The following is a 24,036-nucleotide window of genomic DNA, read 5'->3' as shown; positions in this document are numbered from 1 at the left end:
GAACTTATACTGGTTGGGAGTTATTTCAGGTTTGAGATATCGAGCATATGTAAAGTAATCAACCTATTGATTTTTTAGGCCTGTAGGTGTTCAAGTAGCAGTTGGTCGGTGCTATGGAGGGATCATGAGGGTTTGTATAGGGATAGGAGGGTGGACATGGAGGGACAATCGGCAGGTTTGTACAGTAGACAATGTGTCATCAGTAGCTGAGAAAGTTGGAGTAGTTAAGGGAATTCAAGCCATTGTAGTTGGTTAAAAGCAAGGCAATGCTGGGATTTGTAAGGTTTGTTCAAGTTTGGTTAAAAGATTTGCTTGGAGGTGGGTAAAATATAATGAAAGCATAGGGTAGGCAGGGGAGGAGGTAGGCTTGAGCTAGTGAATAGATAAAAAAAATTGCTTCTATACAGTAAACAGAGTTTTTGATTGGTCTTTTTGATGGACTGTTGGGTAAAATTTCCACTGATTGTCAATTGGGATTCCAACAAGTTTGGTATGGGAGTCTGCATGAATGATGGTGTTGTCTGGGGAAGGGGAAGAGAGACTGAAGGAAGTTTTAAGGTTGGACATAGATTTTGGAAGGAAAAGAAGAAGCGTAGCTTTCTTTGGGTTAGGGATGAGTTTGTTATTGATTAGCCAGTGTTCGGTAGTGTCAAAAGAAGTCTGTAAGGGAGTGCAGGTTGTCAGAGAGGGAATAAGAGTAGAATCAGCATACTGGATTATAAAAGAGGTGCAGCAGGCAAAGCAGAGATTGTTAGTAAAAATATTAAAGAAAAGGGGGCCTAGAATTGATCCTTGGGGTACATCTGTTTGGACAGCTGGGATTGTGAGCAGAAGGTCTGCCATCTAACAGATTGTTGTCTGTTAAGATAACTAGAGAGTAGTTGATGCAGAAGGGTTGAGTTCAGTTAGTTTAGTAAGAAGCTTAGGGTGGGGGACTGTGTTAAATGCCTTGCAGAGGTAAATGTCTAAACTATCATTCTGATCATGAGCAGCTCTGTCATACAGCTGTAAGCTCCTCCCTCCAACTGTTCATCCTTTGGAGGCAGGCAAAGAACTCTTCTACTTTTTACTTGCTTTGAAAGGAATGGGAGGTTTTAATTACAAATTCCAATTTTAGCAAGTACATTTGGTATTTCAGTCTTTTGCAGGGGTATGGACAACATCATTAGACATGGACTGTCTTGTCTCACAAATGTCAGGATTTCACAAAGGAGGTTCTGCTGGTCCATTCTGAGTGGGTATCACCTTCAGTATAAGATGCTGTTATTAAGGCTCTTTTCTGGGACTGCAGTATTCAGCACAGCACTAATTACGGTGATACTGGAGACCTTCCTGAAAAGGATACATGCTTCTGCACCTGGATGACTTGTTCATTTTGGCACCTGTATTTTTTTCCCTGTGGTTGTAGACCAAGGAAAGGGGGAGGGGGTCCATAAACTGTGAGAAGTTACTTTGTGTTATACAAAGATGTTCGCCTTAATCTTGGCATTACTGGATGCTTTTCTATGTTGCAGAACCCAGGAAGTCACAGGTTTGGAAGCCAGAGTGACGTCACTGTAAAAGGTCCACATTAAGATCTTTTTTGGTCTCGTCAGCCTAGTAGAGGCTATGACACTCAGGGGCCCTCTCTCATGCTCATGAATATATGCAGTGAACTTGACTGGGAAGTCAATGGCAACCACCATCATGATCGTTTTTAGAAAATGTACCATCTCTGTTAATGGATACTCACAAAGTGAGCAGTTCCAACTGATAACAATGCAGGTCTTCATTTCTAGCAATACAATCTGTCAAACTACCCGACTTTGCTAGTGGGTTGGGGAGCTTGCCTGGCCTTCTCCTTATGTCAAAAGAATTATACACCCAAACAGCAGCTGCCATATAATCCAGCTGGAAATGCAGGTAATCATCCTCATCCTAAAAGCTCTTGAAGTAGAACTGAGTCTAGGCTACACATTTGCTCTGAACAAATAAGCAGATCATACTATAGTACATGAACAAACACGGCAACATGTCTTTGTATTCCATGTACTCGGACATGAAGTCTGGCAGCTGGCCACAGACTACTGCATCACCTTGCCACTCAACTCATATTCCTTGGAAAGTAAATGTGCAGGTAGACTCCTTGTGCTGCAGAGCACCTGTCCTCTGTTGGAGCTAAAGAATCTAAGCCTATTTAATAACAGTTTTCTGGGTGCAGTGAATACAAAACAAACAGTGAACCTTTTTTCTGTATGAGCTATAACAATGTTCTCTCCCCATTCTGCTCATCTCAACATAGACAAAGGGGAGCTTATAGTGGAGGAGTTCCTTTTCCTGTGAGAGGAAAGGTTCCTAGAGACCCTTTTACCATTCCTTCTGATACTGTAAACAGCTGCCAAATCCAGAGATAAGACGAAAACTCAGCCTTCATGTTCTGTGGTAGTTGAGAAGGGTGTGGTTTTAGGCAATTATGTCCTCTCAGTGCAGGACCCTATTATAGTACAATCAAGTAAATCCTCATTTACTGAAGTGACAGTCAGCTCAACCTTAAACCTGGTTCCTCATTTAGATAATTTGCTTCTGTTAAATCTCCTGTGCAGAGTTTCAGATGTGATCAAAGTTGTCAGGGAGCTCTACATTCAGACTTATTCTAAACAAAACAAGCTATTCATGATGGTGTAGTAGTTATCCTATGTCACTTCAGCCGGCTACTGAGTCATGCTGCATGTGTATGGCATTTTTGCATATCACGACCTTGTGGAAGGCTAAAATGTCATCCAGCTCTTGCTGCTTAAGCAATTCTTTAAAGGGTTTCTGCATTACACCTCACTTAGTCATGAAGTTCAGTTCTTTATTGATCAAAACTATTGTCCTCCCATTCAGACTGGCTGGTTCAGAGCTACTGGCTCTGAAATCACTGTTCTTGTTGGTCATTCTCTCTCTTCCTTCAAGATTCCTCAGCTTCAAGCTCTTATTTGTAGCAAACCTTGTTTGGTCTTTCACAAGGGCTAAGTTTATGACGAAACACACTTTCTCCCAAATGTGCATCAGAATTATCCTTAAAACCAGTTTAATAATGCCCCTGCCTTGTCGGGAAGAACCCAAAGACGCTCTTTCAGGGCAGTGTCTGCTTCTACTGCTGACTTAAGAATATCTTAATTGCAAATATGTGATCCTTGCTCAAATAATATCTTTACTGCAGACATTTGTTCTTTGATCACTTAATCATCTGTTCACAATGGCTTCTCTACCCTAGGTAGAGTATAAAGGGGATGAGGTGTTCTCATTAAGAATACCTTCATGACATTGAAGTCCCTGCACTACTTAGTATAGGGCATCACTGCAGGTACAATTTCAATATGTGCAGAAGCAGTATTTCAAAGTATTTTGGCTTTTCTTTTTTCTCCATAGTTGTGCAACCAGAGTTAGTATTTATAAGTAAGGGGGATATTTAGAGGTGAAACTCCAAATTTAGAAGGGTAGGGCGGGGGGGGGTTTCCCCCTGAGAAAATTATTTTTTTTTCCTTCTGGTAGAAACTTCAAGAGAATGAGACTTGATAAGATACAAAAGAATCACTTGCACTTCACCAAGCATTACTGCTTAAGATTGTTCCCAGCAGTCAGGCCTTTTCTAAATTCTTTCTAAAAATTAACCACTGCAGAAGGCCTCCAAAGTGAGATACACGAAACATGTACACACACACCTTATGAGTACCAACCTGAAGTATATGCCCTTATGGTAGGGCATAAGGAAAAAAAAGAAAGTTGTTTTGCTAGGAATATCAAAAAAGTGGTGTCTCAAGAGCTACCTACTGCAGAATGGTCTATGAACAACTCACGTTATCTGCCGAGTATTCACTTCTTCCAAAATTTGATTACTGAGACCCCATTCCCTCTCAGCATGTGGTATGCATGGTTTTCACTTGTTCTGTCAATCCAATATCTGAAAAATTAATGAAAGGAACTCAACAGTAAACCTTAGTTTAGACTGAACATACACTAGATAAGGATGTACGCAGGTCATGAAGAAGTTTGGATAACCACTTCATACACGATCTCCATCTACCTTTGATAGGAACCGTCTTTTAATGTATTTTGTGTAGATCAGTGTGTGAGATATACTTTTAAGAAACATTCCAGTCAATGGGCATACTAAGCACGTGCAAGCAACAGTGCCATTTTGAGTGAGCAGCCAGAGTGAAAGCATTTATTTATGTAGTAGTCAGTTAGATAGTTTAAGTTTAATGTTCCTGCCATCCATCCTGATGTATTTGTATGTAATAAACTACTTAAACGAACACCCAAGCCTCACTCTTCTTAGTATGTACAAGACCAGCAACATGGTGTCAGAATGGGATACAGAGTTACAGACATGAGGCAACCAGTTAGAAATTGAGGAATATACAGTAGTGGGTCATCCCAAATGCTCAAATGACTCGCAAACAGGTCTGAAACAAATTCCAGGTACTAAAACTCACTTAAATGATTTCCTTTGCTACGAATATAAACGAAAGCATTCAGAACACTCAAAACAAATTTCTAATTAATCAAATTGTCTGAAACTGCAACATACTGATAAAATATTCAAAATAACTATGAAAATATCTGAAACATTATCAGTCACATAAAATGTACAAAAAAGGAAAATTACCATATTTTTTCCCCATGTACTACTATTTCGCATTAACTAAAACTATTCAAAATATCGGACATGTGCAAGGTATTGGCAAGTGTGTGCAGTATTGCAGTGGAGTTATTTCTCAAAATAGAGTCATTTCAAAGAATATTTCGCACGCAAAGTAGTGTCTTTCAAAATGTTTGTTGTGCATTTGATTATTACAAGTACCTGGTGTGTTTGTATGTGCATACATAATTACAAGGGCCAAGGCTGCACTGTGTTTTCCTATAATCTGTGGGCATGGCAGAAGGATTTCATAGACCTGCACCACTTATGTATGATAACATTATTGCAGAAAATTGGAGAGCGAGCAGGAATACAATATTTTCATACAGGCTGTTTTTTTCTGATAAAGAAGCGCATACAAAGGCATTTATTCTGCTTAATTTAGCTGGTTCAGAAGCCACTGAAAGAGCATTCACTTGTGTATGCAACTGCTGTATTTGCAGGGGAGGGGGAGGACTGCCATATTGTGGTACACAGGCTGAAACGCGGGAAGACCCTGAATGCATAAAATTTAGAGAAATGTGAAATCCCAAAAAAAATATTACAATGGAAAGGCACTTGTTTTACATAAGAGATCAAAAGCCCGGTGAAACTTTTGCAGCATATATAACAGACTTGAGAAATAAAGGTTAAAACATGCAGATTTGGTGATTTGAGAGATGAATTGATAAAAGACAGGCTTGTGTGTGGTATTAATAATGACACGGTGAGAAAGATTTTGCTTTGAGACAGTGATTTAATGTTAAACAAGGCCATGGAGATTTGTCAGCTATATGAACTTACAGAAAAGCACACAAGCAGGCTTACAAATTGAAAATGGCTCTGGAAGAAGCTGCAACAAAGCTAACGTAGATGGTATGCAGCACAAAGGTTAAAACATACAGACCCAAGGGAGTTTCAACTTTAGTAAAACTCATAGCTACTTCAGTAAAGCCTAAGATGCAAGCAGCAAAGTACAGGGGTGACTCAGCAAAGCTCATAGCAAACCTTATGGTAAACTGTCGTAACTGTGGTGGAAATCATGAACACAAATGAAAAAGTGCTTAGCTTTGGTCAGCAGTGCCATTCTTACAATAAGTGGAATCACTTCAAAAGGTTTTCTAAATCAAACAAGATGCATTCTTTTATTAAAAAGGGCATACAAAGAGGCAAGTTTATCAATTAAAAAGCTGCAACCCTATTTTCTATGTTGATGGTGTCTCTGTGCTTGGTGAAACAGTCAATGCAGTAGATTTGTGGGCAAGAATGAAATCTTTTGTACTGTTCATATTAATGGGAGTCTTGGAGAGCTCAAAGCAGATACTGGCTCAAAATGCAATGTTATGTCAGCAAAAACTTTTGCTAGAGTAAGAGCTGCAGAACAACTTGATTTGACAAAGTGTACAAAGCTTGTTGCTTATGGTGGTGAAGAGATTCAAACCAAAGGATCAGTAGTGCTTTTATGTTATTCTGCTGGGAACAGCTATGACTTGCAGTTTTATGTAGTCAAGAGACACCTGGTATCATTATTAGGCCTCAGAGACCGTTTGAAAATGGGACTTTCTTTTAACAAAGAAGTCCACCATGCAAGTCTGAATGATTTCTCTGAGTATGCTGATATGTTTGCAGACAAACAACGAGTTTTGTACTCCATGAAGTTAGACCCAGAGGTCAGCCCAGTTACAAGAACAGCATGGAAAGTTCCAGTAGCTAAGCAGAACAGTCAAAGCTGAGCTAGATAAAATGGTGTGGCTATGAGTAATCTGTCCAGTAGAACCAAGTGAATGGGTATCTTCCATGGTAATAGTTCATAAGAAAAGCTCAGATGATGTTAGAATATGTACTGATCCAACAGACTTGAACAAAGCATTAAACAGACCTCATTATCCTATCAGCAGGGTCGAGGAGGTTGTTTCCCCTCATGCCAAATGCCACTGTTGTTTTCTGTCTTAGATGCAAAGAATTCATTTTGGCAAAATTCGCTTGACTGGACATCTTCACTGCTAAGCCACATTTAGTATGCCATTAGGGAGGCACAGATTTCTGAGAATGCCATTTGTAATAAATTCTGCCAGTGAAGTCCTTCAACGTGTGATGGAGCAAATTTTTTCTGGCCATCCATGTGCTATTATAGTAGATGATATTCTAGTAGGAGGCAATATTGAAGTCGAACAGGATAGAAACCTCAAGAAAGTTCTGGAAAGAGCACGTGAAGTGAATCTTAAACCAAATCCTCAGAAGTGCAAATTCAGGCTACGAGAAGTTACTTATGTTGGTCATTTGTTGACCGGTTCAGGTTTACAATCAGATCCATCCAAGCAAACCATAATTCTCAAGATGCCAGCTCCAGACAATGTCCAAGCCCTACAATGTTTTCTTGGCATGATCAACTATTTAGGCAAGTTCATTCCAGATTTAAGCCAACTTTCAGCACCGCTAAGAGAGCTGACATGCAAAGACGTAATCTGGTCATGGTCAGAGCAACACCAAAGAGTATTTGAGGTCTTGAAACAGAAAATTACCAGTCCACCAACTCTCTGCTGCTATGATGCTCACAAACTAGTAACTCTTTCCTGTGAAGATTCTACGTTTGGTCTAGATGCATTCATTTTCAAGAGGGTAGGGCCAGTAGCCTATGCATTGAGAACTCTTACCCAAACCAAGATGCAATATGGCCAGATTAAGAAAGAGCTTTCGGCAATTGTGCTTTGCATGTTCGGAGTTCGGTGATTATATTTCTATTCAACCTATCCAGATCAAATCTGACCACCAACCTCTAGTCACTATTTTGAGAAAGCCAATGCATACAGCTCCTGCCAAATTGCAACGCATGATGCTCAAATTGCAAAAGTACTTCAATCTTGTTTTAATGAAAGGCAAACTTCTTTACCTTGATGACAATTTATCCAGATCAGCCAGGAAAACCACAGAACAGCATGACAATGAGCAAACTGATTTTGAAGTGAGGGAAGTCAGAAATTTTTCTTGCACACATCTTTATGAGCTCAGAACTCTCACAGCTTCAGATCCAGTTCTCCAAAACAGGATGGCTGTCAAAACAATCTTTTTTACCAGTAGAAGTGCAGCACTATTTCCCATACAAAGATGAGATTTTGTCAGATAATGGTATCACCAAGAATGATCCAAAAGTGATTGTTCCAAAGTCCTTACAACAAGAGTATATTAAGATCTTGCATTGTGGCCACCCAAGAACTGATTCTACCAAAAGAAGGGAGAGAGGACTAGTACACTCTGGCCTTCTACATCAAAAAATAAAGTATTTTCATCTTGTTCAGTATGTAATAGTACAAAGCTACATCAACAAAAAGAACCACTTCAGTTAAGCCAGAAATACATTGGTCGACAGCAGCCAATGATATCTTCGAGTAGAATGGTCATTACTTGGTGTTAGTAGACTCTTATTCAATTTGGCTCGAGATTGACCTACTTCCTAACATCTAATACAAATACTGTCATTACTAAGTTGAAGAGATATTCTTCTGTCCATGGTAGTCCACACAGTTTTATTTCTGACAATGGTGCACAGTTTGCAAGTCAGCAATTCAAACTTGCTGAAGTGTGAGACTTTGTTTATATTATGAGTAGTCCTGAATACCTGCAGTCAAACGACTTGGCTGAAGCAATTCAAAGTGCAAAACAGCTGTTCAATAAAGCCAAGCATGACAATATTGATGTTTTCCTAAACTTGCTAAGTCTCAAACATTCCTCGGGATAACCATCTTGATTCACCTGCCCAGAAACTTATGTTGAGACAAACCAGAACCACATTACCAGTCAGCAGCAAATTTACTGGTTCCATGTGCTAAAAACAACAAAGCAGTGAAAGCCCAACTGTTGAGAAAGCGTTTGTCCCAGAAGTCCTACTATGATAAGACCAGAAAACCACTCAGTTCATTACAAAAAGAGGAGATAAATGAGGATGCAGACGTCAAAAGGTTTTGATCGTATTGGATTTGTGAAAAGTTTATGTCAAGAGCCAAGATCATATATTGTGGAATCACAAGGAATGGATTTCAGACAAAATCAGAAACATTTATTACCAGTGTCCAAACCCATGTTACAGCATCTTTCCTGTGACAAAAGACTCTAATTCTCTGAGTGACTTGCCCAATGGTCCTGTCCCAGATGACATTCAGTCAGCAATCCCTGTTCCTGAGAAAATCCTTGAGACTCCTCAAGCAGAACATTCCCCAGGTGACTATCCCTGTTGCTGAACCCAGTCCTAACAATTACATTACAAGATCAGGGTAGCATCTCAATACCTAGTTCCAGATGCACAGTAACCTGGACCTGACTGTTGTTTTCTTTATTAGTGTCTGTAAAAATTGCATGCCTATTGAAATCTCATTGCTTATATGAGACATCTCAGTAAAGAGAGAGGATGTATATCACTGTGTGTGATGTACCTTTAAGAAGCATTCCAGTCAGTAGCACATGCATGTAAGTACTGAGCACATGCAAGTGCCATTTTGAGTGAGCAACCAGAGTGAAAGCATGCATGCATGTAGTACTCAGTTTAAGTTTAACGTTCCTGCCATCCATCCTGATGCATTTGTATATAATAAACTACTTAAATGAACACCCAAGCCTCGTCTTCTTAGTACGCACAAGATGAGCAACACTTTGGACAGGTAAAACAGGCTGTGTATTTCTTTCTTTTAATGAGCTCCTCATTCTTCCCACTGTTTAACTTGGTCTCAAAAACATGATTAAGAAACCAGGGCAGTTCTGTGCACAGACAGATAAACCCTTGACAGTGAATCTAATGACTGGTTCAAATAGTGAGCCTAGGTACTACAGAAACCAGATAGGGATTGATGGGATAAAGTTAAGTGGCTGAGGAAGCCTTGTACTGTAGTCATTTGGCTTTAGCAAAGAACAACCACAACATGACTATCTTTCATCCTAAATCCAGATATTGGATTACAATTTCCTATTCAGCTTAATGACCCGATGTTTGTTTCTGAGCACTGTCACTAACTGAGCAGACAGCCTTTCTGACAGTGAGCTAACATGTCTAGAAAACATCATCAGCAGTAAATACAGCAATTTCCTGTGATAATGCAGGAAAGAACTGGGGCCATTCAGATAAGCACATTCCTTAACACAAGTGCAGGAGATGTAGACATAGCGCCATTAAGTGCAGGCACCAAGACTTTTTACACTGGGTTCTAAGCAAGGATATTCTCAATTGCTGGCTCAGTCCAGAGACTGTTTTCAAAGAACAACTTTATTTTATACAGTTTACAAATGCAGTAGTGCGGAATGTAGTTAGAACAGCTCATTCAACAAATACCAGTTTCCAGACTCAAGTATTTAGGCATCTCCTAGAGAGGTACCTTTCTGTTAGCAGTTGCAAAGCTCAGCACCAAAATAATATTTATTACTTTGCTTTTATTGCTCCATTCTTTACACACACAAGCTGAAGTTAACAGGCAGCAACACCAAAAGACTAGTACACCGCAGGCATTTATTTATACACACTATATGAATACAAAATTTCTGTAAACAAAATAAAAGCATACCTTTCTAAGCAAAGACAGTTTACAATACTGTTTGGCATACAAAGTTAATCATGAAATAACCAAAAATAAGACTGAAATGCTAATAGACTTCTCTAACGAGATCAGTCAGCGCTACAGTTCTAAGCATGCTGAAGAAAGCTTACTGAAATAATTAAATATTCAGAACACAACTAAATGATTCAGCAACTTGAGAATACTAAATAATTTATAACAGACTTACAAGAAAGTTCCACTACACTACTGATAAAACCAAGGAAAGAAAAAGCTACAGTTACCGTACCTTCACAACGCTTTCTTTTGAGACATGCAGTACCTCTACGCTCCTCAAATCCTCTCCATTTGAATAGAAAATGGAGGTTGAATGGAGGGAGATGATGGTGGTAGAAAACTATTAAAGTAAAAAGAGTGAACTTCATGGAATTTTTTTCAGAGGAACGAAATGCATTTATTTTAATACTGTTCTGTTTGGGTTTCATTCTCACATACCTATTTTATTACTTTGACGAAACTTGAAACAAAGCTTTCTGGAGCACAATCTTTTTTGAAATGCACACTTGTGGACTGTCACTCAAACATTATAAAATGGTTTAGCAGACTAAAATAAATACAAAATGCAGTGTCCTATGCCTCAAGGCTTGCTTTGCACAGCTCTCAGTTCTTTCCAAGTAAAGGAAAGCAATCCACATCTGTCATGACGGTGGAGTGATACAAGACGGTGGAGTGATACAAGACAGTAAAGCACCACTAACCAGCGTGGGGCAGAGATGCAGAAGACCCTGCTGGAGACCTGATATGGGATACCAGGTGTAGTATTAGTAAGGAAGTTCCAGAGTGACACAATGCCATTACAGTGCTATTTAAACCTAAAAATCATAGTAGTACATTTATATATAATTTCTATTTAAATGTAATGTACCATGTATCACATGAAATCTTACCTTTGGAGCTAACAGCACACTACTACTTACAAAGCAAATTTTTAAAATGCTTTGTTTAATACAGAGTGAAGGTAAATGGTAAGGCGATGGGCCCATCTATGCACTTCCAGGTAACTACACGGTTCTACAAGATTCTAATCTAACCCTACTGACAAATATGAAAAAGGAAATTACAGAACAGCTGTGTTTTATGAACCAGACTCTGAATTCACATTTTTTCTCCCCTCTTGACTTGCTTTTTGAAAAATCTAAGCAAATGAAGAAAAGCACTTTTGCACACATTTTTACAACTGCACTTATCAGATCTGCAGTACAAAAAGGGGGAAGCTTTCTAGTAAAAGCAGCCCAAGAATGATAATTTTCCATGAGTCAACTGCAGTCCAAAAACTTGGAAGTGAGTGCAGTACCGAAGCTGTTGCTAGTACAGCCATAAAGTACATTATCTTTTCTCCATCATCCAATCCCATTTAAAACATTCTTATCAGAACAAAACATACTCTCTCCTCCCTTTCAAAATACCCAACTGTATGAATTTTCACTGACAAAAATAATGCTTCAACACGGTGGCTCAAGATTGTGTAATGATACATAGGTCTTTAAAACCATACCCAGACCAACAAGCCAAACTCTGCTAGTTGCAGACAAGTTCTAGCCTTAAATATGTAAGCATACCACAACAAGAAAGTCTTTTACTGAAGCATTCATTTAAGTAGTACAGCACAAATGCACTATTGCAGGAAGCTGTAAAAGTATCACCGTGGTGATTACAACAAAAAAGTTGCACTAAGATTACTGGGCAGAAGGCAGTCAACTATTCTAAGCTTGTTAAATGGAAATATTGTACAGTGTAGAATCTGTGTACTCAACTCCTTCCTAGGAGTGTCCAACAAGCAAGTTTCCCTTCTGAGTGGACTGCTTCAGTGAGTACTTCAGTGAGTACTACGAGTATAGAAGTCTTTCAAAAACTTGTCAAAATACTACTTATCACACTACACTGCTACATACCAGGCCTTTGGTTACAAAATGACACTGTACCTTGTACCATACTGGGAACCAAGACAGCATACACATTTGCAACATCCAGATGCAGCAGTTAAGTAGGTCTGAGAATTTTCAGCTCAGTGTCTTACTGCTTAGATCCTAGAAATGCATACAATGAGTCCACTACTTTAGGTAAATTTGGCCTGCCACACCATGCAACAACCTTTATGCATCTTCACATTAGGTGGTGCATTTGTTAGCTGACCAGGTGAGGCAATGGCTACTCAAATACTTCCCAGCTCAGTGCCCCTATGCTTATGTCCTTCCAATCCACCTCTGAAGGATGTAGTTGCCAAATGCCATTTTCTATTGCAAAAGGCCATAAGTAAAAAAACACAAGCAGACTTTGGGTAGACCGCTGATGACTGCTTCAATAAGCAATGCTCTAACAAACTGCACTGGGCAGGCTGACATGGGTACATGTGAGTAGAGGTACAACAGCAGTGGCATGCTCATTTTCTACCATTCACTGTGAAACTGCTACAGTCAAAATTGGTGGAATAACAGTTCTTCCGTTGCTCTGCCTTTTTAAATGTGCCTGCGTTTGCACACATCATGCTGTTGTCCCATAGAAACTGTGCATACATCATGGCCTGGAATTACATGGCACAGACAACTGAGCAACCCATTGACTTCTGTTATAGTAGTGCAATGCTGAATGGTTTCATGGTGGGAACACTGCACAAGTGTTGTTCTTCATCCTCTCTTTCTCCCAGGAGACAATACGATTCTACTTTGTACAGTCATAAAACTGAGACAGAAAATCTCCAATGCACAAATGCAGTAGCGGGTACTCAGACATGTCAGTTTAGTGCCATACAGTTTTCCTTTAATCTACTTACTGTATATTAAAGTGAAAATGACACAAATACAAGTTTGGCAAAAAAATAATATTTTGATAATACAACAAAAAAGTTGTTATGTACTCACCATAACGTTCCCATCTGAGTAGTTAAGACTTCATTTGTCATCAACCTGTGGGTTGTTGGATCCAGACCGGATCCGAAATGGCAGTTTCACCAGCATCTGATCCAAGCTCCAAGCTCCTCCCCTTACCCATAATACCCCTCCATCTCCTTTATTCCCTCAGATCGAGTTTGCTACACCCCCTCACATAAACCTGATCCAAACTCCTTCACAAAGAAAAACAGGAGAGTCACAAAGGCCCTCTCTTCTGTCTACCAATGCAGAAAAGCACCAATAGAAGGTCAGGGAGAAGGACGGAGGGACGGTTGATAACAAATGAAGTCCAACTACTCAGATAGAACGTTATGGTGAGTACATTACTTCTTTATCTGAAGTAGTTAACTTCATTTGATCATCAACCTGTGAGACGAGTCCCCAGCTATCAAAAACCTTGGGTGGCCCTCATGGAAGGATATTTCGGAGCACTGTGGAGCCAAAGGATGCTCTCCCTCTGGAAACCTTGTCCAATTTACAATGAGAAATAAAGTTGTGAGATGAGGACCAAGTAGCCGCCGAACAAATATCGTCCAAAGACACTCTAGACCAAAAGGCAGCTGATGTAGCCATGGACCTGGTGAAATGGGCATTTATCCTACCCAGAAGAGACGTATCTTTATCTTTGTAAACTTGAAGAATACAAAGGGAAATCCATCTGGCAACAGTTACCTTAGAAACCAGTTTGTCCAGAAAGGGCGTAGCAAAGGACACAAACAACTGGTCAGACTTGTGATGGACTTTAGTCCTGTGTAAGTAGAAATGTAGCTGTCTATGCACATCTAACAAATGCAATTTATATTCACCCCTGTTCTGAAAATTTGGGAAGAAGACATGTAAACTGATTGATATTTGCTTCTAAGGCCACTTTAAGCAGACAAGAAGGATTACTACGAAGTGAAACCCTGTCTTTATGAAAAATCACATATGGAGGTTTTACAGATAATGCTTGGAGTTCTGACACTCTCCTAGCCGAGGTAATAGCAACCAAAAAAGCCGCCTTCCAGGATAAAAATTTCAAGTCCACAGAAGCAGCAGACTCAAAGGGCAGAGCAACCAAAGCTTGTAAAACTAGGGTAAGGTCCCAAAGGAGGAGTAGGATCTTTAACCGGGAGTCTTAAAAGGAAGGTACCTTTAATAAAGGTTTTGCAAAGTCAAAAGAAAGTTAAAGAAGCCATTTTCTCACCTACATGGAAATTGGAAATGGCCGCCAGTTGAACTTTCACTGTAGATGAGCTGGCACCCTGCTGAAAAATGTAAGACAAAAACTCAAGGACCGCTGGAATAGATGCTGTGAAAGGGTCCAAAATCCCACTGAAAGTCCATCTAGAAAAACGCTTCCATTTGCTATGGTAAATATTTCTGGGGGATGATTTATGAGCTGCCACCAGAATAGACTTAACCAGGGAAGACAAACCAGGAGTCCTAGCAATCAAGGGAACTGGAGCAGCCAAGCCGTGAGCTTCAGAATGTCCAGGTCTGGATAAAGGCCCCTCGAGGGATGCAAAATGAGATCCGGTATGGGAATCCAGAATCCGAGGAGTAACTACAAGATCAGACCAAAGACAGAGAAAGCAGATTTGGTGAGGCCAGAATGGGACAATGAGGATACTTCTGCTCCCCAACTGGTGAGCCTTCTGTAGAAATGTTGTCATGAGAGGCAAAGGGGATAAGCATAAAGAAGACCGGGAGGCCAAGTATGGATCAGAGCATCCCTGGGGGATTCCCCCCTGTGAGGGAATCAGAGCGAAGAACTCGCTGCACTTCGCTTTGGAAGCAGATGCGAACTGATCGCAGCAAGGCCGACCCCACTCGAGGAAGATCTGCTCTGCTACTCAAGGATTCAGAGACCACTCGAAAGGCATTAGGATAGTCTTGTTCAGTTTTTCCGCCAGAATATTGGATCAACCCAGGATGTGCATTGCTACCAGAAAGCACCTGGTGGAGATCACCCATTCCCACACTCTCATGACCTTGCAACAAAGGGGATAGGAGCTGGTTCCCCTCTGTTGATGTACCAGACCACTGAAATATTGTCTGTCTTAATAGCAATCATTCCCAGAGGAAGAAAGGCATGAAGGGCCTGCAACGCTAGTAAGACCGCCCTCACTTCTACAACACTGCTCTGCAGTTTGGTCTCATTCGGGGACCACGTGCCTTGGACTGTCCTGCTCAAACAATGCCCCTGCCCACCCTAGTTGGGATGTGCCCATGGTCACTGTGGCTTGGGGAGGGGCTGCAAGAAATGGGAGTCCCTCTAGGAGCTTCGGGGAACGTATCCACCACAAGAGACCTCCTGCATGCGTTGCTTATGTGAATAGGATGCGTCAAAGGCAGATCTAAAAGGGACCATTGGACAGCTAATGTCCACTGTAGAATTCTCATATGCAGGTGAGTACAGGGGAGTAAAGTAATGGTGGCTGCCATGGAACCCAAGACTCTCAAAACTGCCTCGGCTGGTGGAAGGTGAGACTGCAGAATCACAGATATATGAAGTCGTAGGTTCTGGACTCATTCTGGAGTTAAAAAGGCCTTGGTTAGAGACTTATCGATTCTCGCTCCTATATAGTCCAAAACCTGAACAGGGTCTAGAGAAAACTTAGCTATGTTGACTGTGATGCCCAGCAAGTCAGATGATTCCAGGAAAAAATCCCTGCCCTGACAAAGTAGATGCCTGGTGGGAGCTGCAAGGAGCCAGTATTCCAGGTAGACAGACAGACCTGTATCCCCTGAAGCCTCAGGTGAGCCACTACTACTGCCATGACCTTGGTGAACACCCTGGGGGCTGTGGTGAGACCGAAGGGTAGGGCTCAGAATTGCTAGTGATTGGCCACTAGCCAAAAGTGGAGGAACCTCCTGGAGTGTCTGTGCATTCTGATGTGATAGTACGCATCTTGGAAATCTAGGGAGCACATCCAGTCATTCTCCTGCAGGTAAGACAGGCTGGACTGCAGCGTGACCATCCGGAACTTCTCTTTGGCAACTGACAGGTTTAGTGTAAAAAGGTCCAGAATGGGCCTTGGGTCCCCAGTCTTTTTTGGCACCAAAAATAACCTGGAATAGATGCATGATCCAGCCTGATCTCGGGGGATGGGCTGGATGACATTTCCTTAGCAGCTTTCTGATTTCTATAACTGATGTCTCCCTTTGAGCTGGTGGTACGTCCGGGAGGTGTTTTGGTGGAATGGGAGGGGTTAGAAAGAGAACTGTATAACCAACCCCCCCGCTGGCACAGGATATCCATGAGGTCTCCAAAGGAGACATCCTCGGGGGGTGATATGGGGGAACCTTCCCCTAAGTCGGTATCCTCAGCGAGGGACTCTGGAGAGTAGCCCAGGTGCATCCTTTTGCACGTTCACTTGCGAGGGATCTCTCCGATTCGATGGGGCTCTCCAAAGAGGGTTCACAAACTACTGGAGGTTCCTCAAGGGAAACTGTCAGGGGCACCTCGAGTACGGGCTGTCCATGCATGGGCAAAATGGCAAAGGACGCACCCAGAGGTGAAGGAGTCTGGGCAGAATCAGATGAAATGGTCAGGGGCCTCGACCCTCTCCATCACTACGAACACAGAGGGAGAGCGAACCTCCTGAGGAACTGGTAAGGAGACTGCTCTCCCCGGATCAGTCGTGGGGATCGGAGCAGAGATACAGACGGTCAGACCTTGAACAGACAGTGTCAGTGCCAACGGGAAAAAGCTCAACCCCTCGAATCAGATGCCTTGGCTCAGAGAGCCACTCGGGTCCAAACTAGCCAGATTCGATGTGCTCAAGGTAATGGCCGGCGTCGACGTACCTGGTACCATCAACACCGGCCCCCTGATTCCGGGACCACTCGGATCCAAGAACTCGGATACCGAGGGTCAGATCAGAAAAGGAGATATCAGAGCAAAGAAGGGAAGCAAGCTTCCCCCGCCAGAGAGAGGGAGCTGGCAAGACCCCCATCTGAATCTGGGGGCAAATAAACCTTCGCATCATCTTGTCCATGTCTGCTTCAGATAAACTACTGGTGGACCTCGAAGAGGCCACCAACACCAGCCTGGAGGGTCATTGTATGGAGGCCCTAGAAAGAGGCCTGAGCTCCTTCGGCTCCAGGGAGAATCTAGGCGATTGGAGCTGAGGGGAAGCTGGCCTAGAAAAGTACAGTTAGGTACCTACCATAAATGTAGATGTTAGAGTGTATTCACTGTTGCAGTCATTACTCTTGGGTTATCCTGTTGGCAGGCTACCCTCAGTCGGCCAGAATTCCAAAGTCTAGGTCTGGCATCGGTTGCTGTCACCTCTTCCCTGACGTCAGTGCTCCAGGGGTATAAAAGATGCAGTCGATGCCATTTTCTTCAGTTTTTCTTGCCCTAGATGTCAGGTGCCCCCAAACTGGTAGGCTGAAAAATATGCCAATAAAAATGCATGCACAAAAATAACATTTCCTTCATCTACAAGCAAATACACCAAATACGTTGTATAGAATAGAGAAGTGCAGATAAGTCCCAGCAAAGAAAAAAAGGGGGATGGTGGGTGGGTAACCTGGACTGCAACAGTGAATACACTCGAACATCTACATTTATGGTAGGTACACAACCGTACTATGTTCATCGTGTTTCACTGTTGCAGTCATTACTCTTGGGTTGAATCCCAAAGCTGAGGATGGGTGTATGGGCTAAATAGGATTAGGAGAGGCTATGAGGCCCTGCAGAACTGCAGTGGCAAAGCCTGCTCAGGACTTAGAGTAAAGAGGTAACTGGTAGTGCTTTATGAAGGTGTGCACTGAACTCCAGGTTGCAGCCTCTAAGATATCTTTGGTTGGTACTCCTCTGAGGAAGGCTGCTGAAGTGGCTGCTGCTCTGGTGGAATGAGGCCTAATGCTCTTAGGTACTGATTTGCCATGTTGAGAATAGCAGAAATGGATGCAATGGCCTATCCATTTAGAAATAGTCTGTTTTGAGATAGCCTTTCCTTGTGATCCTGCAGCATATGACACTAAAAGTTGCTCAGTCTTTCTGAAAGCTTTAGTTCTGTCCAAGTAGTAGTGTAATTGCCTGTGTATGTCCAAAGAACGCAGAATTTTCTCACCCTTTTTTCTGTGGATTTGTATAAAAGGTAGGCAAGTGAATGGTTTGGTTGAGGGCCACACTGGACACCACCTTAGGCATAAATGTAGGGTTTGTCCTCAGAGAAACCCTGTCTGGATGAAAAATGATGAAAGGTTCCTCAGCCATGAGTGCTTGTAACTCCGAGACTCGCCTTGCAGAGGTTATCGCTAGGAGCAGAGCTGTTTTCCAGGATAAGAATTTTATATCTGCTGTTGATGCTGGCTCGAAAGGAGGCAGTGTGAGTTTTTCCAAAACATAATTGAGGTCCCAGGCCGGAATTGGTGCTCTCCTTGGAGGCCTAATGTTTTTGGCCCCTCTGAGGTACTGCCTTATTAAAGGATGAGAAAAGATAGGTGGTTCCGTATTGTAATGGGCTGAAATGGCAGAGGCATGAATCTTAATTGATGAGAAGGAAAGGCCTTTGCTCAGCATCTCAGTTAGGTATTGTAAAATCTGAGGGATATTTGGTACGCACGTGTCAATGCTTTGTTCCTGGTTCCAAGCACAGAATCTCTTCCATTTCTCTGCATAAGATTTTCTGGTACTGGGCCTCCTGGCCTCCAAGATAACATTTATAACAGCTTTTGAAAGCGGAGTGTTCTGAATGGCTACATTATCCGTCATGCTGCCAGATTTAAGGTCCTGAGTTGGCTGTGCAGGATCTGATTGTTTTGTTGGGTCAGCAAGTGAGAAGTTTGAGGCAATACCCATGCTGGATCTTGAGATAAGCTCTTTAGGATTGGATACCAGTGCTGGCATGGCCAGTCTGGTGCAATCAGTATCATTTTTGGCTTCTCTTGTCTGACCTTTAGGAGTACCCTGGGAAGGAAAGGCAGTGGAGGAAAAGCATATACTGTTAGATTTTTCCAGCTGAAGGATAGGGCGTCCACTTTCCATGCTTGCTTGTGATAAATCCTTGTGCAAAATCTCTGCACTTGGCAGTTGTGAGGGGAGGCAAATAGATCTATGTCTGGGCATCCCCATTTCCTTAGTATCATGCTGAAGACTTGTGGATTCAGTTTCCATTCGTGGGGATCCATGAGGTTTCTGCTTAGTTCGTCTTCCAGAGTATTTGTTTTTCCTGGCAGGAATTGTGCTTGCAGGTGAACTTGAAAAGCCAATGCTGTGTCCCATAAGGTCATTGCTCGTCTGCAGAAGGGGTAGGAGTGTGTACCTCCCTGCTCGTTTTTGTATCACATGACTGTAGTGTTGTCTGTCTTTATCAGTAACTGCCCTGGATGAAGCAGGTCCTTGAAAGCTGTCAGGGCATTTTGAACAGCTAGCATCACTTTTTGATTGATATGAAGATGCATCTGGTTTGCAGGCCATGTGCCCTGAATACATTTTCCTGCCATATGGGCCCCCCAGGCATAGTCTGATGCATCTGTTGTCAGTGTCTGTCTGGCTGTGGGTAAACTGAATGGCAGACCCTTGTTGTGGTGACAGGCTTCTGGCCACCATCAAAACTTCTGTTGCAGGCAGGGAATGAGTGCCTCCAAGCTGTGGCAATGCTGTGTCCAAACACTTTTTAGATACCATTGTAGTTTCCTCATATGCACTCTGGCATATGGAATTAGTAGAACGCAGGATGCCATGAAACCCAAGGCCTGCAGGATTTTCCTTGCAGATAAGTAGGTTTTTGTTGCCAATTTCTTGAAGTAGGTAGTCAGTTGCTTTTGTTTGTCTGGCGTGAGATGAGCCATCTGGGCAGTTGTATTTAAGCTTGCACCCAGGAATATTATCTCTTGAGAGGGCACTAGTTTTGATTTCTTTTCATTTACTGTGTACCCTAGGCCAATTAGTAATCATTTTATAAACGCCAGATGCTTTAGAAGAATGTCTTTGTTCTCTGCTTGAATTAGGCAGTCGTCCAAGTAGGGATATATTTGAATTCCTTTTTGTCTGCAAAATGCAATTACTGGTGCCAGGCATTTTGTGAAGACCCTGGGCGTGGTAGGTAAGCCAAAGGGCAGTGCAGAGAATTGGTAATGCACTGAGCCAGCTATGAATCTGAGGTATCTTCTGCAAGATTGTCTGATTGGGACATGCAGGTATGCCTCTTTTAGGTCCAAAGTTACGAGCCAAGCCTTCTTGCCCAGCATGGGCAGTAGCTGCTGTACAGTCAACATCCTGAATTTTGGAACTTCCAGAAACATATTTAGTATAGACAGGTCCAGTATTGGTCTCCAGCTTTTGTCCTTTCTGGGTACTAGGAAGTCTGGAGTAAAATCCTTGCCCCTGCTCTTGTTGTGGTACTTGCTGAATGGCCCTCATGTCCATGAGGGCTGTAATTTGTTTTTGTGCCTCTGCCCATTGATTGTGTGGCAGGTCTGGCATACCTTTTGACCTTGGTAGAGTGTGAAAGTGGAACCTGTAGCCTTGGAACACTATGTTCAGGACCCATTTGTCTTGGGTAACCATTTGCCAATTTGATGAAAAAAGTGCTAGTTTTCCCCCTAAGGGGGCTGTCAAAAGAAAAGTGCTTGGATCTGGTAGAGGAAAGTCATTGGGACCGTTTCCTGTAAGGCTGTGATTTGTCTTCTCCGCTTTTGGAGGTAGGAGCACCCCATGGTTTAGGCCTGTATGAGCCATGAGGTTGAGATCTGCCTCTGGGATGCCTGTATCTGCCTCTTTGTGGTCTGTCCGACACTGGAAAAGACCAATTTTTAGAAGGCCAGTTCCTGCTAAACCTGGGTGGCTGTACCTGTAAGAAATCATTGACTGTCTGCATGGATTTTGCTTTATCCTCCATTTTTTTCAACATCTCTTCTGCTTTAGTACCAAACAAAGTATCATGCTGTAATGGTGCATCTAATAATTTTGCTTTAACATGATCAGGCAGATTCTGTTCCTTTAACCAAGCATGCCTTCTAATAACAGAACCTGTAACAGCGGGCCTGAAAGAGGCCTCCAGTGAATCATAACCACATTGCAAAGTATGCTTTCCCACTTGTTCAGCTGTATGCAATAAATCTTGCAATTCCTTGTTCTCTGAACATTCAGTATTTGTCAACAATTTTTGTTTAAGCAGTGACATTAAATATTGCTGATATTTAAGCATATGTAACTGACAATTTAAAGCCCTTACAGCCAGGGTAGCAGAAGCGTAGACTTTTTTCCCCCATCTGTCTAGAGCCCTAGAATCCCTATCACAGGGGACAGGGTTTTTTGCAGTGGAAGCTTTAACCCCTTTGGGACCCTGAGATATAGTTTCTGGGTCAGCAGCGGGGTTTTTATATAGGAATTTAAGAGAATCCGGGACCCTGTAGTATCTGTCTGGCTTAGCAGGTGCAGGGGATAAAGAGTCAGGGGACAGGCCGGACTCTGAAAATACATCTACAATGTCTAGAACAGGTGGAATAGCAAGGGGTATTTGCTGAGGAAGTAGCAGAAAGTCTCTGAGCCTTTTCTTAGATTCAGAATAATCTTGGCTCTCCCAGTGGAAATGTTCCCTCATGGTGTGCAGGATTTCCCCAAAAGAATAATCCTCAGAAGGGGAGGCTGAAGGAATGGATTCTTCAGCATCAGAATCCTCATAGGGAAGCATGGAGTAATCCTGTTCAGAAGAGGAATCAGAGGAAAAAGAAACCTGATTAGAAGATTCATACTCTGTCTCTTGCCTAGGCCTCTTATCAGGAGGGGGATGGGAGCCCTTGATCAAAGTAATTAGGTCTTCGGCCATTTTGAGCATCTGTTTTTTTTAGGCATGGAAGTCTGAGTAGGAGAATGCTGTACTTGTTTCTTTCTCTTTTAGAGCTGCTTTAGTCTTTGTATTTGAAGCTGAAGATGGCTTAAAATAGTTGTATAGGTCTGAAGACGCCCTCAGAAGCCGATGCCTGCACAGCGGCTCCGGACCCATCTGAGGTAATGATTTCAGAGTGTCCAATACCTTGAGTATCCAGAGGCCCAGTCGCTCCGAGTGTCCAATACCTTGAGTATCCAGAGGCCCAGTCGGCTCCACATGGGAGTCGGAAGCAGCATGTGGCTCTGAGGTAGCAGGTGCCAGGGGCTGCGAAAACGCCTCACTGAAAACCGGTGAACTGGCGACTGGCCTAGCAGAGGCCTCGTCGGTTTTGGACCATGGATGCCTATCCTTATCCTTGCATTTTTTGTAAACTCCGGTTGTCGGCTGGTCTGACGGCATTATATAATTAAATCTCCGGCCAAAGTATTGAAATGCAAAATCGAACAGAAGCTTAATAGTGCATTGGTTAAATCTAGCACAAAACCGACAGCTAGTAACGTTGTGAGCAGGGCCTAGGCAAGGAATACAGTAAGAGTGAAAATCCTTATGAGGTATTTGCTTCCCACAAGAAATACAATTGTTAACTTTTTCTGACATTGGTCTGGAGCAAGAAAAAAGTTTCCCCAGTGGGGTACTTGGCTTTAATGAAGACTTTGGTTCTGAAATTCAGATTAGAAAATCTCAGGAGTCGGCCGACCGGCACTTGCGAACTGCTTTTGCTTCGGGCACCACGTGGCAAGAAAGACTGAAGAAAATGGCGTCGGCTGCATCTTTTACACCCCTGGTGCACTGACGTCAGGGAAGAGGCAACAGCAACCAGCGCTGGACCTAGACTTTATAATTCTGGCCAACTGAGGGTAGCCTGCCAGCAGGATAATCCAAGAGTAATGACTGCAACAGTGAAACACGATGAACATCAATTGTCTGTTTGGGTGGAGGACCCACCGGATCCGAACGGTCCGGGGATCTCTTCCTCCCCTTGTCTTTCTCTCTGTCCCTGTTCCTTTCTTTCTTAGATTCCCTAACCACAGGCCTTTGAGTGGGAGGTTGAGTTCCGGCCTGGGAGGGAGAGGAGACCGTGGTTAAAGTAGAAGCCATGACAGCAACAGAAGAGCAGGCAGTCGCCTCCGTCGCAGGCAGATGTCCCTTAAGGATCAATTTAGCCCTATGATCCTTAAGGGCCCTGGGGTTAAACCCCACACAAATAGAGCAATCTGATGATAAATGGCCTTCCCCCAGATGCACAACACACAGAGTGTGGCCATCTGCAGGGGACAACTTATGGCCACACTCTGTGCATTTCCTAAAGATCAGCTTAGCCTGCTGAACAGCCATATCCAACAAACAACAAAGTTTAACCTAACAAAATAGTTGAACTGACTGCCCCAGCCCCAACACTCACACACACTCATTTGGAAGGTAGGGGAAGGAAGGGAGACTAGGCCTAAACTACCTAACAAGACACAATACTTTTTTTTTTTTGACGAACGCGAATCAAAACAGGAGGGAAGGGGAGGTAAGGGACAGTAGGAAGCTTACCTACACTAACACCACGCAAAATACCCACAAAAACTTGAAGAAATTCACCTACCATGCCTGGAGCTCTAGACCACAGTGCTTGGCAAAGCCGTGGCAAACGAGATCTGAGGGAAGGAAGGAGATGGAGGGGTACTATTGGTAAGGGGAGAAGCTTGGAACTTGGATAAGATGCTGGTGAAAATGCCTTCTCGGATCCGGTCCGGATCAAACAACCCACAGGTTGACGATCAAATGAAGTTAACTACTTCAGATACACAGATAAAAAAAATAGCTAGCCCATCCCTTTTCCCTTACTGCTAAATTTAAGTTTCCCCTAAAGGGAAAGAAAAAAAATTTTAGCCAACATTTACACAACTTACAGGCACTCAAATAATTTTGATTCTAGAAAATACAGCCATCTTCTACCAAAATCAAAGAGGTTCACATTTATGGGTGGGGTAGCTCCACCTTCAAGAATTACTCTTTTGGTCACAAAGTAAGCTAAATATAAAAAAAAAAGTCTGAGCTGATATTTTTGTACATAACATGTCAAACTT

At 42.6% G+C, this 24,036-nt stretch overlaps 1 protein-coding gene across 1 annotated transcript in view; it reads right to left on the bottom strand.

The window, feature by feature from the left end:
• The window catches only part of DDHD1 (DDHD domain containing 1), a 1,563,737-nt gene that overhangs the window by 1,274,028 nt on the left and 265,673 nt on the right, over nt 1-24,036 (bottom strand). Inside the window, exon 3 of the mRNA XM_044073566.1 lies at nt 10,472-10,579. Within this exon, the coding sequence (XP_043929501.1) occupies nt 10,472-10,579 (108 nt within the window). The remainder of the gene's footprint in view (nt 1-10,471; nt 10,580-24,036) is intronic.

This window comes from Protopterus annectens, chromosome 6.part0 (assembly GCF_019279795.1).
Source record: "Protopterus annectens isolate FY-2018-M chromosome 6.part0, PAN1.0, whole genome shotgun sequence".
In the NCBI taxonomy this organism is placed as follows: domain Eukaryota; kingdom Metazoa; phylum Chordata; order Ceratodontiformes; family Protopteridae; genus Protopterus; species Protopterus annectens.
Note: the sequence above shows the minus strand (reverse complement) of the source record. Positions and strands in the feature narration are given on the sequence as shown.